General features: G+C 43.6%; 1 protein-coding gene across 2 annotated transcripts in view; it reads left to right on the top strand.

The window, feature by feature from the left end:
* Positions 1 to 12,966, top strand: part of LOC120937583 (solute carrier family 22 member 2-like) — an 82,734-nt gene that overhangs the window by 2,240 nt on the left and 67,528 nt on the right. The window contains exons 2-4 of one of the 2 annotated variants that reach the window (XM_040350924.1): positions 7,730 to 7,914; positions 11,576 to 11,679; positions 11,821 to 11,975. In XM_040350924.1, coding sequence (XP_040206858.1) covers positions 7,849 to 7,914; positions 11,576 to 11,679; positions 11,821 to 11,975 — 325 coding nt within the window. In that variant the 5' untranslated portion in view covers positions 7,730 to 7,848. Of the gene's footprint in view, positions 1 to 7,341; positions 7,915 to 11,575; positions 11,680 to 11,820; positions 11,976 to 12,966 lie in introns of those variants that run through there. The other variant, XM_040350923.1, reaches the window with a different exon arrangement.

Below are 12,966 nucleotides of genomic sequence, written 5' to 3'. Positions count from 1 at the left end.
TTCCCATCACTGTCCCTATAGCATAAAGGTATAAGGCATACCGCGGTGAACCAAGGCTGTCCACAGTGGTTCTCATTCTGCCTGGGAAGGATAATATAGGGCAACCTGTATCTGAGCAGGGAGTCATATGGATTTTCAGTATCAAAAGGATTGAGTAGTATCACCATCTTCCACCCATCGTTTACCTGGATTTACTGTATCATGGCATGTGGTATCTAGTGTTGGAATAATTTGCACTTAAAATCTACATATTTTGCACACTGTTTCTGTAATGCAGCTGAGAAGTCAGGGAAAAAAGGAGATTTTGGCTTCATTACACGCAATGTTTCCCTTCATGTGGGCTTTAGAGAGAAGGAGATCCCTGTCCTTGTAATTATGCATTTCCAAAATAAAGAGGCGATGAGGATTCCTCAATGGCAGTGAATGGGTTGGCATTCTATGCGCACTCTCAACAGCAAACATATTGGTAAAGCCCTCTTTCCCAAATATATGTCTCATAATCAGTTTTCAAAAAAATCAGCAGGTCGTTTTCCTTCATCACATTCTGGTATTTCCAGAATGCGTAAATTATTTCTCCTATGTCTGTTCTCCATATCCTCTAGCCTGTATTAATGGTTAATGGCCTCTGACCTAATGTTTTGAATATTGTTTTTAATGCAAGTAATATCATCCTTGAGAGAGATCACCTCCCTTTAGTGCAGTTGTGTTAATTTTTTTGCTTATTCTGTCCCACTATAGCATTTTTTTTTTTTTTTTTTAATATTTTTATTAAAGAATTTTAAACACAATGAACAACACATTAGACAGCACTAGACATAGACAGCTCAACTCCGTACAACTCCCACAGGGAAATGACTGATACAATAGACTGATGGCGATATCTACAGTGTAAACATATCATTCGGCTGATGCATACAGTGACCGGGGTACATAGGCTGAAAGAAAGAGGGGGAGGTGAAGGGTGTCACCCCAACGACCATGCCCTAACCGGCAGTCTCGGATTCTTCCACCCAGACCCTCCACACCTTGTCGTATTTCTGCGGGCATCCGCGGTTGGCATACGTGTCTCTGTACAAAGGAAGGCTGGCATTTACCAGTCGCCGCCACTGGACCAGAGACGGGGGCGAAGGTTTCTTCCAATGCATGGCTACATTCTTGCGGGTGTAAAAGAGCAGTAGGCTGACTAAAGTGCGCTTAGCTGAGGTTCGTATGATGTTCTCTATTATGCCCAGAAGGCATACCTCCATAGTTAGAGGCAATTGTGTCCCAGCAATTTTATTGGTTAGTTCCATCACCGCCTCCCAATAGTGCACCACATCTGGGCATCGCCAGAAAATGTGAGAGAAGTCACCCGGAGATGCGCCGCATCTCCAGCATTCCTGTGAATGTGCGGGGTTCATCTTGTGTAGCCTGTAGGGGGTGAAGTATGCCCTGTGTACTATTTTGTACTGCACCAGTCTATCCCTTACTGACACTAAAGTTGTGAAGGGAAGGTCCCATATCTCATCCCAGTCATCCGCATCTAGTGTAGGGATGTCAGCTTGCCATCTGGCTCGCAGCCCGTCAAGGGGAGCGAGGGACACAAAGAGTAGGTAGGAGTATAAGTGCGAGGTGGGTTTCACATCACAGTCAAACTTACAGTAAGTGTCCTCTCCAACTCTGACTGAGCCACGATACAGGAGGACAAGGGAAACTGTGCTGCAAAGGCATGTGATAATTGGAAATATCTGAAAAGATAATGAGCGGGTAGGTTGAACTCGGACAAGAGCACGGCGAAAGGCTTCAGCGCATTCTGCGAGACTATATGGGAGACTAATTTCACGCCGTACTTCGACCACGCAAAGGGATCTAACAATCTGTAGAGATGGTCTAAGGAAGGGTTTTTCCAGATCGGGGCGTTGGGTGAAATCTCAGTGGGCTTGCATTTTTCGATGGCAAGGCCGGTGCGCCACGCGTGGAGGGTGGTAAGCATTGAGGGGGTCTGAGGGTATGGCGCGCGGGGGCCCCGGAACAGCAAAAGCTGGAGGGCCTCCAGCGAGCCAACCACTGATGCCTCAAGGGCAGTGGAGGCATTTGTGCCATCCGGCCGCAGCCACCAGGCCGCCGTTACCAGCTGGGCAGCGAGTTAATACTTGTAACAGTCTGGAAATGCCATCCCACCCTGCGATCGTGGCCTCATTAACGTAGATAATTTATACCTTGGCGGGGAGGACCCCCAAATAAAAGAGGAGAAAAGTTGATTCAGTTTATTAAAAAAGGACCTAGGCACCCACTGCGGTGAGTGGCGGAAAAGATAGATGAGTTTGGGAACTATTTTCATTTTGAGAAGATTCACCCTCCCCCAGACCGATAGAGGGAGGCTGCCCCATGGAGAGAGATTGAGGGGGATAAAGTCAGAGGCCGAGGCTGAGATACATACACCCAGGTATTTAAATGAGTTCACCCAACAAAGGGGGTTATCAGGCGGGGAGGTGGATCTGGCCGCCTGGTCTATCGGGAACAAGAGAGATTTGGACCAGTTCACTCTGAGTCCAGTGACCGGGGCGAAAGTGTCTAGGATAGTCAGTGCGCAGCAATATCCTCTTTAATTCCCAACATTTCTGTGCAAATGAACCAAAAATTAAACAAAAGTGGTGATAAAATACCGCCAAAAGAATGCTTTATCTTTCTCAAAAAAAGTGATAACAATTGATTTTGGGCTCAGTGTTGCGTGACTGAGTAATTTTAATTTAAATGTGACAGCTCCGAAAGCTGAAAATTGGCCTGGACATGAAGGGGATGAAAGTGTCCAGTGAAGAAGTGGTTAATCGGTACCTGGTAATCTGCAAATCAGCATTACACAATGCCACAGATAACATTAACGGTATTCTGTACTAAAATAACTTTCTGCAACCAGTATACTATACTGCTCAGAGTGTACTCTATATGAATGACTATGCTAAGACCCAGACCTTACTGCAGAGGTTCACCTTTCTTTAGAGCAGCTATCTGAGGAGACAATCCTTTGTCCTAGTTTTTTAGCCAGCTAGCTTTGGGGCACATAAGTACAGTCTGCATGCAGAGGTAAAGGCTGCTAGTAAAATGTCCACTCCCTATATGCTTAGTCTCTACTAGCAGCAGTATAACAATGCCGGCTACAGAATTTCACCAGTCCCAGCATTACAGCAAGTCCCCTTCTGGCTGAAGGTGGGCAGTGCCTTAAATTTGGAAAAATTGTCCAGTAGCTCCTCAGTTTGAAGGCAGTAAAAATCAGGCAAAGTAGAAAATGCAAGGCATAGAAAGCTGTCCTCTTAATACAATTAGAGAACTTCAGCCTTCAGATATAGGAGGGCAAACATTTATTGGCCAGTACCACCTTAGTTTGAAGGCAGCACCAACAGGCAAACGAGGAAATCCAAGGCATGGGCAGCTGTCTTCTTAAAACAATTAGAGCGCTCAAGCCCTCAGAGATAAGAGGGCAAAAATTGACCATTAGTACTACAGTTTGATGGCAGCAGTGTCTTTGTGTCTGTTGGGAAGTTTTTCCCTGGCTCCCTGTTGTGTTACCGAACCAAACGACGAGAAAAATCTCTGTAACATAAACACAGATGTTAATAAAAGCAGTTGTGTTAGTATATTTTGTGAAGTGTTTGTGTCCACTTTGAGGAGATTTCCCCTATTTCCTGTTGTCTTGTCGGAGCAGGAAGTGGTGGGATTCCCCCCCCCCCAACTGGCACATAGCAATACAATTAAGACTCTCCTTCTCAATATCTATAAATAATAGTTTTTCCTGAATTTCCAATTTAAATCCTAAAACTCTGAATACAATTTTTATGCATATATTTATGAATTTGATGCTAATACTAAATTTGATGTCAGGAATTGATAATATGATACTTTTACACTGCTTTTTGAGCTAACAAATCAAACTGAAACACACACATGTAACATACAGTATATCTGTAAAGAACATAGAATACAGAATGTATTCTCTTTTTTTTTAAAGCCTTTTAGGAAAGTAATTTGCACTTTAAAGTGTGAACTTTTGAAGATAGGTTCCCCACATCTAGTTCTAAAAAGATCTTCTGACAAATGTAAAAGGTATATTTTAGGTTTTCAGGGTAGCTCAGGCTAAAAGCATAAATGAGTCCCATAATCATTCTTTCTTACACAAAATGAGAGCAATAGTGCAAAGTAGGTGGGGCTTTAGGTTACATTTTTTTTTATTATGTAAAAGATAATGTTACGCCGAGTAAATTGCTACCCAACATATCACGCTTCAAAATTGCGCCTTTTAAAAAGACACTGGAATTTTTCGCCATATAGGAATATTGAGAAACAGAGTTAAAGTGTTTGTTACCCCAGCATTTAATATTCCTGATATGTGCCTGCTGTATAATGTACTTGTATGAGAAAGTATCCTGTTCTCTTTGTAACGCTTCCTTTATGTGAAATCCCTGGTGTTCCTGTCAGTCCCTCTGCTTTCCTTTTAAAACCGGCCGCACTAAGCAGGAGAGCACAGCATGGTCAGTTCTCTAGCTATGCTGGGAACTCAGTCTACTCTCCTCCAATGATCAGACTTGTCCTGACACTCCCACCCCTGCACAGCCTTTTACTGGGAAGCTCAGTGTGCTGTTGTTGCTCTCCTCTCCCTAGCTCTTATGCAGCTGAGAACAGAGAGAATGTGATCACCTATAAGAAAGGTATTTATAATGTTTTTTAATATCTATACACACACATGTTTTGTATTTTTGGCTCGCAGTCTCCACTCTAATTCATCCCAAAGGTGATCTATTGTGTTGAGGTCAAGACTCTGTGCCGGCCAGTCAAGATCCTTCATCCTAAACTCGCTCATCCTTGCTTTGTGCACTGGTCCAAATCACTTGGTGTTGGTGTTGTGTTGTTTTTCAGTGGTTGGGCTTGGTTCCTTAGTTCCAGTGAAGGGAACTCTTAAGGCATCAGCATACCAAGATATTTTGGACAATTTCATGCTCCCAACTTTATGGAAACAGTTTGGGGATGGCCTCTTCCTGTTCCAACATCACTGCGCACCAATGCACAAAGCAAGGTCCATAAAGACATGGGTGAGTATGTGTAACGCCATCTGCGTTATTCCATGCAGAACGAGCGCAGCTGTCCCTGTTTCTAACAGCTGCGCTCCGTTCTGTAAGACGTCCGCGTCACTTCCGGTGCGCGGACATCTGCGTTCCACGCTGGAACGCGTAAGCGCGTCCCAGCGTGTCACGCTCAGCGCTCTTCACCCGGGCTATTTAAACCCCCCAGGATCGGCGGCAGGGTGTTCGGTTATTCTGGTTGGACCCTGCCGCCACCTGGAACCTGGTACCCTTGCTGCAGGACCTGTGCCCACTCTGGACCGCTGCACCTCTACGCTCCGGACCTCTGCACTCTGGACCCTGCTCCCTGGACCTCACCTCTCTGGAGTCTGTCCCACATTGGATCCCAGGAAACCTTGCTTAGTGGACACTCATTTAGCCAATATCCTTCTGCCTGATACAGATCCCTTACAGGACCAGCTGCCACGTTCTGCTCCAATTATCACTGGATCACCACTACCAGCAGATTCCTATCACAGAACCAACTACAGAAAACCTCCTAACCGCAAGTATTATCTATGACAAGATGTATTGCTTATAGTTAATGCCGAATCTATACAGGACTGTATTCATCTCCATACTAACTGCCTTATTATATTAATATACTACTGTGAGCGTTGCCAGTCTCTTACATCCTCAATTAAACTGCAGTTAACCGGAAGCATTACCAACACCAGCTTGTATTGATTACAGAGACTGTTATTATGCTGCAGTAGACAACTAAGCTTATGAGTTAATAAGCTATCTATAATATATGTTTTGTTCTCTGGAGGTTGTGATGACCTAACCCCAAACTCTCTATATTACTTTGAGAGTGAACTGGTGGTTGAGAGCTGAGTAGTCTCCGCTTTGAGATCCAAACTTATAGTCTAGAGTCTTGAGTATTGCAGAGTCATAACAGTATGTTTGGGGTGGAGGAACTTGACTGGCCTGCACAGAGACCTGACCTTAACCCGACAGAATACCTTTGGGATGAATTAGAGTAAAGACTGAGAGCCAGGCCTTCCCATCCAACATCAGTGCCTGACCTTGCTTCTGGAAGAATGGAAAAATGGTCAAACATTCCCATAGACACACTCCTAAACCTTGTGACCAGCCTTCCCAGTAGAGTTGAAGCAGTTATAGCTGCAAAGGTTGGGCCAACTCAATATTAAATCCTACAAACTAAGACTGGGAAGCCATTAAAGTTCATGTGCGTGTAAAGGCAGGCACCCCAATACTTTTGGTAATATAGTGTATATTCAAGTGTCTTCGTTTAGTGGCTTATAACATGTAGTATAGTGTAACTTGGTTAAAGTAAAGAGAACCATTGGTTCCTGCTGCCAATCCTGCTATGAGGGATTGGAGGCGTGGTGCCCAGCCGCTCTGTATGTGTCTTTAGACACAGGCAGTGCAGCTTGGGTTCGAGCCTGCATGAGTGACCCCATAGGAAACAGTTTCCTTTAAGCCGCGTACACACGATCAGTCCATCCAATGAGAACGGACCGATGGACCGTTTTCATCGGTTAACCGATGAAGCTGACTGATGGTCCGTCGCGCCTACACACCATCGGTTAAAAAACCGACCGTGTCAGAACGCGGTGACGTAAAACACAATGACGTGCTGAAAAAAACAAAGTTCAATGCTTCAAAGCATGCTTCGACTTGATTCTGAGCATGCGTGGATTTTTAACCGCAAGTTGGCTTTTTTAAACCGATGGTTAAATAACCTATGGGACCCACACACGATCGGTTTTGACCGATGAAAACGGTCCATCAGACCGTTGTCCTCTGTTTAACCTATCGTGTGTACGAGGCCTAAGGCCCCGTACACACGACCGAGCTTCTCGGCAGAATTCAGCCAGAAACTCAGTCGGAGCTGAATTCTGCCGAGAAACACTTTTGGCCGAGGAAGCCGACGAGTTCCTCGGCGAGCCAAATAGAGAAAATGTTCTCTATTTCCTCATTGTTCAATGAGGAAAGTTGGCTCGCCGAGATCCTCGGCGGCTTCACACAGAACTCGACGAGCAAAACGATGAGTTTTGCCCGTCGAGTTCCTCGGACGTGTGTACGGGGGCCTTAGAGGGCACTCGCAGAAGAGGTGGATCAGGGCTGTTCTGTGCAAAACCATTGCCCAAAGCTGGTAAGTATGACATGTTTATTAGTTTAAAAAAATGTACAATCACTTTAAGCATCTTTTAGTGAGTTCAGCTGGTTTAGCTTGAAATTCAAAGTACACTGTGCTAGAGGTTGAATCGCCTGTTGTGCACAAAAACCATGCAGTCTGTTGTGAGAATTCCTGGAGTTGATTGAAAATTATTTAGAGGACTTTGGACAATTTGTTTTAAAAGAAGAATTTTTTTCTATAGACTGGACAGAATAACAATCTAAATCTAACAGACATTTGAAGATAAGATTGGAGAACATGACATCTTTTGATGATGTTTTGGAGGAAATTGGACAGTTTGGATTGTTTCAGAAGCAGTTGTTTTTTCTCTTGTGTTTTATCTCTGTCGTGTTCAGCCCAATAGATGTGGGCATTGTATTCCTGGGATTTGTACCTGACTTCAGATGTAGTAATCCTGCAGCTAAAGAATTAGGTAGAAAATGTGGTTGGAACGCTGAAGAGGAAATTAATTATACGGTTATTCTTTCAGGTGACTCTGTGGATCCTCTGTACTTTAGCCAGTGTCTGCAGTATGACACAAACTGGAACTGGACATCTATCTTTTGCACAGACCCAATAAGGAATCTAACCTCATATAGTAATTACAACATGACTGTTACCAGCTGTACTAATGGTTGGCTGTATGATACAACAGGATCATCCATAGTTACAGAGGTAAGAGGTTTTGCTTCTATAGTAACTTCTACGAAATACATTTATAAATAGCCATGCTATATACATGGATATTTATACAATATACTATATAGTACAATATAAATAGCCATGCCATGCTCTGATTCTGTACTAGATGGACTATAGACAACACTGCTGCAGTCAAGTGTTTCAAAGAGCTGAACATACCTGGGTTTGTCGCGAGACAGGTTCCCAGAACCCGAGTAAAGTTGCCATGCCGAATCGGAAACCTACTGTTGGAGTCTGTGGCTGGGTGGCTTATCGGAATCTGGGAGCCCTCTTTACCAAGAATGTCTTTGGAATGTAGGAGGAAATAAAAGTATCCAGAAGGAACCCACAAATAAACAGGGAAAACATGCAAACTCCATGCAGGTAGTTTCCCTGCTGGGATTGGAATTCAGAACCATAATGCTGTAAGGCAAGAGTGCTAGCTAATAAGCCACCCTACAGCTTTGAAGGCAACATTATAGAAAGTCTTGAAAGCCTAGATAAAAAACAGAACAATCAGCACAAGGGACATACCTTACAGTCAGTAGGATGTGTCCCTTTTGCTGATGCTTCTTTTTTTAAGTAAAATCCTCCTCTGCTAATGCTTTCCTACCCCCCACCGCTGAATTCTTCTGGTGCACTGGAGGTTAATAAAACTGAAGAAGCTGTCATTTGTACTCACCAACAGAGCCAGACTACACCCGTCCTTTCCACCCAGCTGCTTTATTCATGGAAGTCAAACTACAGCTTCAATAGATGAAACAGAATCTATAGAGGAGGCAGACCTTTGAATCATTTGCCCGTCCTTCATTTAAAGGATGAAACAGGATCTATGAATGGTGGACCGGTACATGATAAAAGGATCGTTTCCTCCATTCATAGGTTCAGTTTCATTGACAGAAGCTGTAGTATGGCCAGAGGCATATCTAGTGAAAATGGCGCCTATGGCAAGCACTGAAACTGCGCCCCGTCAAAACATTTGAAACCCATCTTTCAGATAACCTTAGATAATCAAGCTTAACATGACCGCCAAGCTACTGGGACTTTCAAAAAAAGGTCAACATTGGCAACATTGACTTGGTATTTGAATCTGAATTTAGATCCATTTGATTTTATTCAAATTCACCCTGTTTGGTGTCCCAGCAGTTCTCTGTGTGTCTCCTTTATTAGTGTCCCCTCAGTTCTCTCAGTTCCTTGTGTCACATTCATTATTATTCCCTCAGCTGTTCCCCTGTGTTACCTTCATATCCCCTCACTTATCAGCTTCTTTACTGTTCTCCTCTTGTATCACCTTTCCCTTCATTTATGTTCCCATTTGTGTCACCTTCTTCAATACTGCCCCCCATTTATGTCACCTTCTTCTTCATTACTGTCCCCTCAGTTGTTGTTCCTCGGTGTCACCTTTATACCCCTCACTTGTCAGCTTCATGTATTACTCTGACAGAAATGCATGAAGCTGACAAGTGGGGGACAGTAATACATGAGGCTGAAAAGTGGGGGTCAGGGGGACAGTAATACTATCCCCGACCTCCCCCACTTGTCAGCTTAATTACTGTCTCCTACTTGTCTGCTTAATTTATTACTGTCAACCTTGTGTATTACTGTCCCCAGGGCCCACACCTGACTTGTGTCACCTTCTCCCAATCCTATTCCATTTCCTTACCTTCTAATCTGGACTGGTGAGTGTGAGCACCGGTTGTGGTCCACTGGTCCAGGCCCCTCAGGCAGTCAGCCAGTGGGCGGGAGGAGAAGTCACTGGGCACTGCCGCTGTGCTGCGTGCAGGACAGGGGCAGCCGTGAATCCATGCCAGTAAGGAGGAGCCTAGTCAGCACTGCAGAATCCCACAGGGCCAGAGAAGGAGGTGGGTGGAGACTGAAGGAGACAGCCGGTCACACAGAGTGAACAAGTCCCCTGGCTGCAAGTCACTCTATCTGGGCGCCGCGGCCAGAGAAGGAGAGAAGGTCAGTGGAGTCAGAGTACAGCGCGCCGCTAGCTACATGCCTCTCTACTCTGGACCTCGCTCTGCTTGTGACGTCACTGGTTTCTAGACGCCAAGAGGGGGCGGCTCTAGCAACTAGTTATGGCAATCAGCTTTTAGGGTGGCTGACTGGCCTCATTTCATTCCGGGACACTGTGGGCACCCTACTTGCTGCCCAGCCACTCACAAGCTCCCCCTTCATATGGCGCTTTTGGCACTTTCCATATCTGCCATACCTTGGATACGCCACTGAGTATGGCTTCTATGAACTGAACATCTGGGTGGAAAGGGCCGGCATAGTTGGGCTCTCTTGAAAACCTATGACAGCCCAGAGAAGAATTTCACCTAAAAGAAGGGACATCAGCAGAAAGAAAACATTATAATGAATGTAATTGATGTTCCTTTTGCTGATATTTCTGTTTTTATTTTGGCTGCATTTAGTCGTTAAAGGCCTGGATTGATGAACATAATAATTGTTTTAGTCTTGTTTCTGGATTATCTGCAACTTTCCTTTGTGTCTTTAAAGCGTATCTAAACCTAAAAAATTAACGTCTCTTATTTGGTTCCCTTTTGTTCTGCTAAGTATACAATTGAATGCATTTTAATACAGTGTATGATTGATAAGTTAAAAAAAAACTTATTGATCCTGCCAGAAATCTTGACCACTGATAACTTCCTGTCTAAAGAGAAACACATCCTCTTTCCTTCACCACTGAGAAAAGTTCTTTCATTGAGTTCACTGCTTGTAACACAATTTGAAAAGGGGTGTCTGATCACAGCACTCTCTCTACCATTCATGAACCTTGTTACAGGCAGTGTACTACTGTTCTGCCAGAAGACCAGAAGCTGTTAACCATTGCAGCGCTGGAAGTTTAGAAACAGGAAGAGGACAGACATCCCTGCAGTGAATACTTCTCCAGGATTTGTTTAGCTTTACTTCAGATTTAAATGGATGAGCTCTAGTGTGACTATCTTCTGTTTAATCCCACGAAATATAAAAGGTTGGCAGTTGGGTCAGATCAAACTCACCTGTTCTTCTGCTAGAGGAATCAGTCAGATTCAACATTTCATGTTTTATTCTGCGCTGGAAAAAAAACGGTACAGAAGAGTATCATAAATAATAAAGTAGTTCAATTGGACACCTCATAGCAGCCAATTACATTTCAGTGGAATAGGCAGGACACATTTCTAAACATTATAATTATCACTTCAACCACTATTAGGCCTCGTACACACGATAGGATAGCCAGAGGACAACGGTCTGAAGGATCGTGTGTGGGCCCCATAGGTTATTTAACCTTCAGTTAAAAAAATAGGAACTTGCTTTAAAATGTAACCGATGGACGCCTAACCGATGGGTCAAAACAGATCGTTAGTATGCAAAAGTATCTGTTAAAAACCCGCTCATGCTCAGAATCAAGTCGACGCATGCTTGGAAGCATTGAACTTCATTTTTTTCAGCACGTGGTTGTGTTTTACGTCCCCGCGTTCTGACACTATCGGTTATTTAACCTATTGTGTGTAGGCGTGACGGACCATCAGGCAGCTTCATCGGTTAACCTAAGACAACGGTCCTTCAGACCGTTGTCCTCTGGCTATCCTATCGTGTGTACGAGGCCTTAGAGTTTAATAGGCTGTGGACTGCAATATAACTAACTAAATCTTTCATTATTTAGTTTAATCTTGTGTGTGATGACTCGTGGAAGCTGGACCTTTCCCAGTCAGTTGTGAATTTGGGATTCTGCCTTGGCTCTTTGTTTATCGGATACCTCGCAGACAGGTACAGGTCTATGTGCGAAGATATCTGTTAAATATAATGTGAAAATAATACATCTCTTTTATATTTCAGGTCTTAATGTAACTGTTTCTGTTGTCCTCTGTAGAAGTAACCTCCATTAATAACTCTAATTTGTGTCTGCAGATTTGGTCGCAAACCATGTCTTTTAGTTTCTCTTCTCATCACTGCTATTTTTGGTGTTCTTGTGGCATTTGCTCCAACATATCCATGGCTGGTTACCTTCCGCTTTCTTCAGGGCTTAGTCAGCAAAGGCAGTTGGACATCAGGATATATTTTAGGTAAGTTAAAAAATGCAACTACAAGTCTGTTTTTTTGTTCCAGACACAATGCAATAAAGGAGGGAAGGACTTTTTTTTGTTTCTAATACTAATTGCTAGGTCAGATTTTTGGAAGTGTCAAATCAAGTGGCATGCAGATGATGGAACTTAAATCAGGCTACAATGGGATAGGTTAAATAATTTATTCCCTGCTCATAGTTCCAAATTGGACCTAGAAACCTAAATTTGGAACCCAACCCTGGTTGTACTCATAGTGAAACTACCTAACCTAGGTTGTACATACCTTTCAGTACATTAGCACCATGGACACTTTCTCTTCTGCATGCTATATATGCAAGAGCATCAAAAGGCACATAAAAAAGCATCAAAAGATTTTGTAAAGGCATCCGAATACCCACACTTGGTACATTACTGCACACATAAGTGTGAAATGGCTCTAAAGCTGACAATGCCTGTAGCAACTGTCATAACATTTTTACCTGCTTTTGATAGTTGATACAAACGTGACGGCAACCTACTTTTGATCAAATGGCAATATATGTATTAAAATAGATTTGGTAGAATTACTGAGGAAAAAAAGGTTTGAAAACCAAATTTCCTTTAAGCAATCTAATAGAATGTGTTTGGGTTTTTTGCTGCATTTGGCATCAGGATTTTGTCAGGAACTTACCTGTGCTCTGCTCGCTTTGTCCAACTGTTGCACTTTCTGCTGATCCTTGTGTCCTCTCTGAGTCCCACTGTCTGCCTCTTTCTGCTTTATGCCTAACTTTTACCGGTTGCTGGCAATGGGGCTGGAAGGTGCACCCGTCCCTTCTGCCCACACAAAAAAGCCTGAATCTGCTGGACAGAAGCTAAACATGCAATGTGCATGAGGACTTTGGGTTTATTCTCTTTCCTGCTGTCATGCCTGGCTCACTTCACTCCAGATCTCTTTACAGTGTTCAAGTACACCTGCCCCATTTATCTCTTCAAGTGGGCTGTGCAATGTGAT

The sequence above is a fragment of the Rana temporaria genome, chromosome 4 (assembly GCF_905171775.1).
Source record: "Rana temporaria chromosome 4, aRanTem1.1, whole genome shotgun sequence".
Classification (NCBI taxonomy): domain Eukaryota; kingdom Metazoa; phylum Chordata; class Amphibia; order Anura; family Ranidae; genus Rana; species Rana temporaria.
Note: the sequence above shows the minus strand (reverse complement) of the source record. Positions and strands in the feature narration are given on the sequence as shown.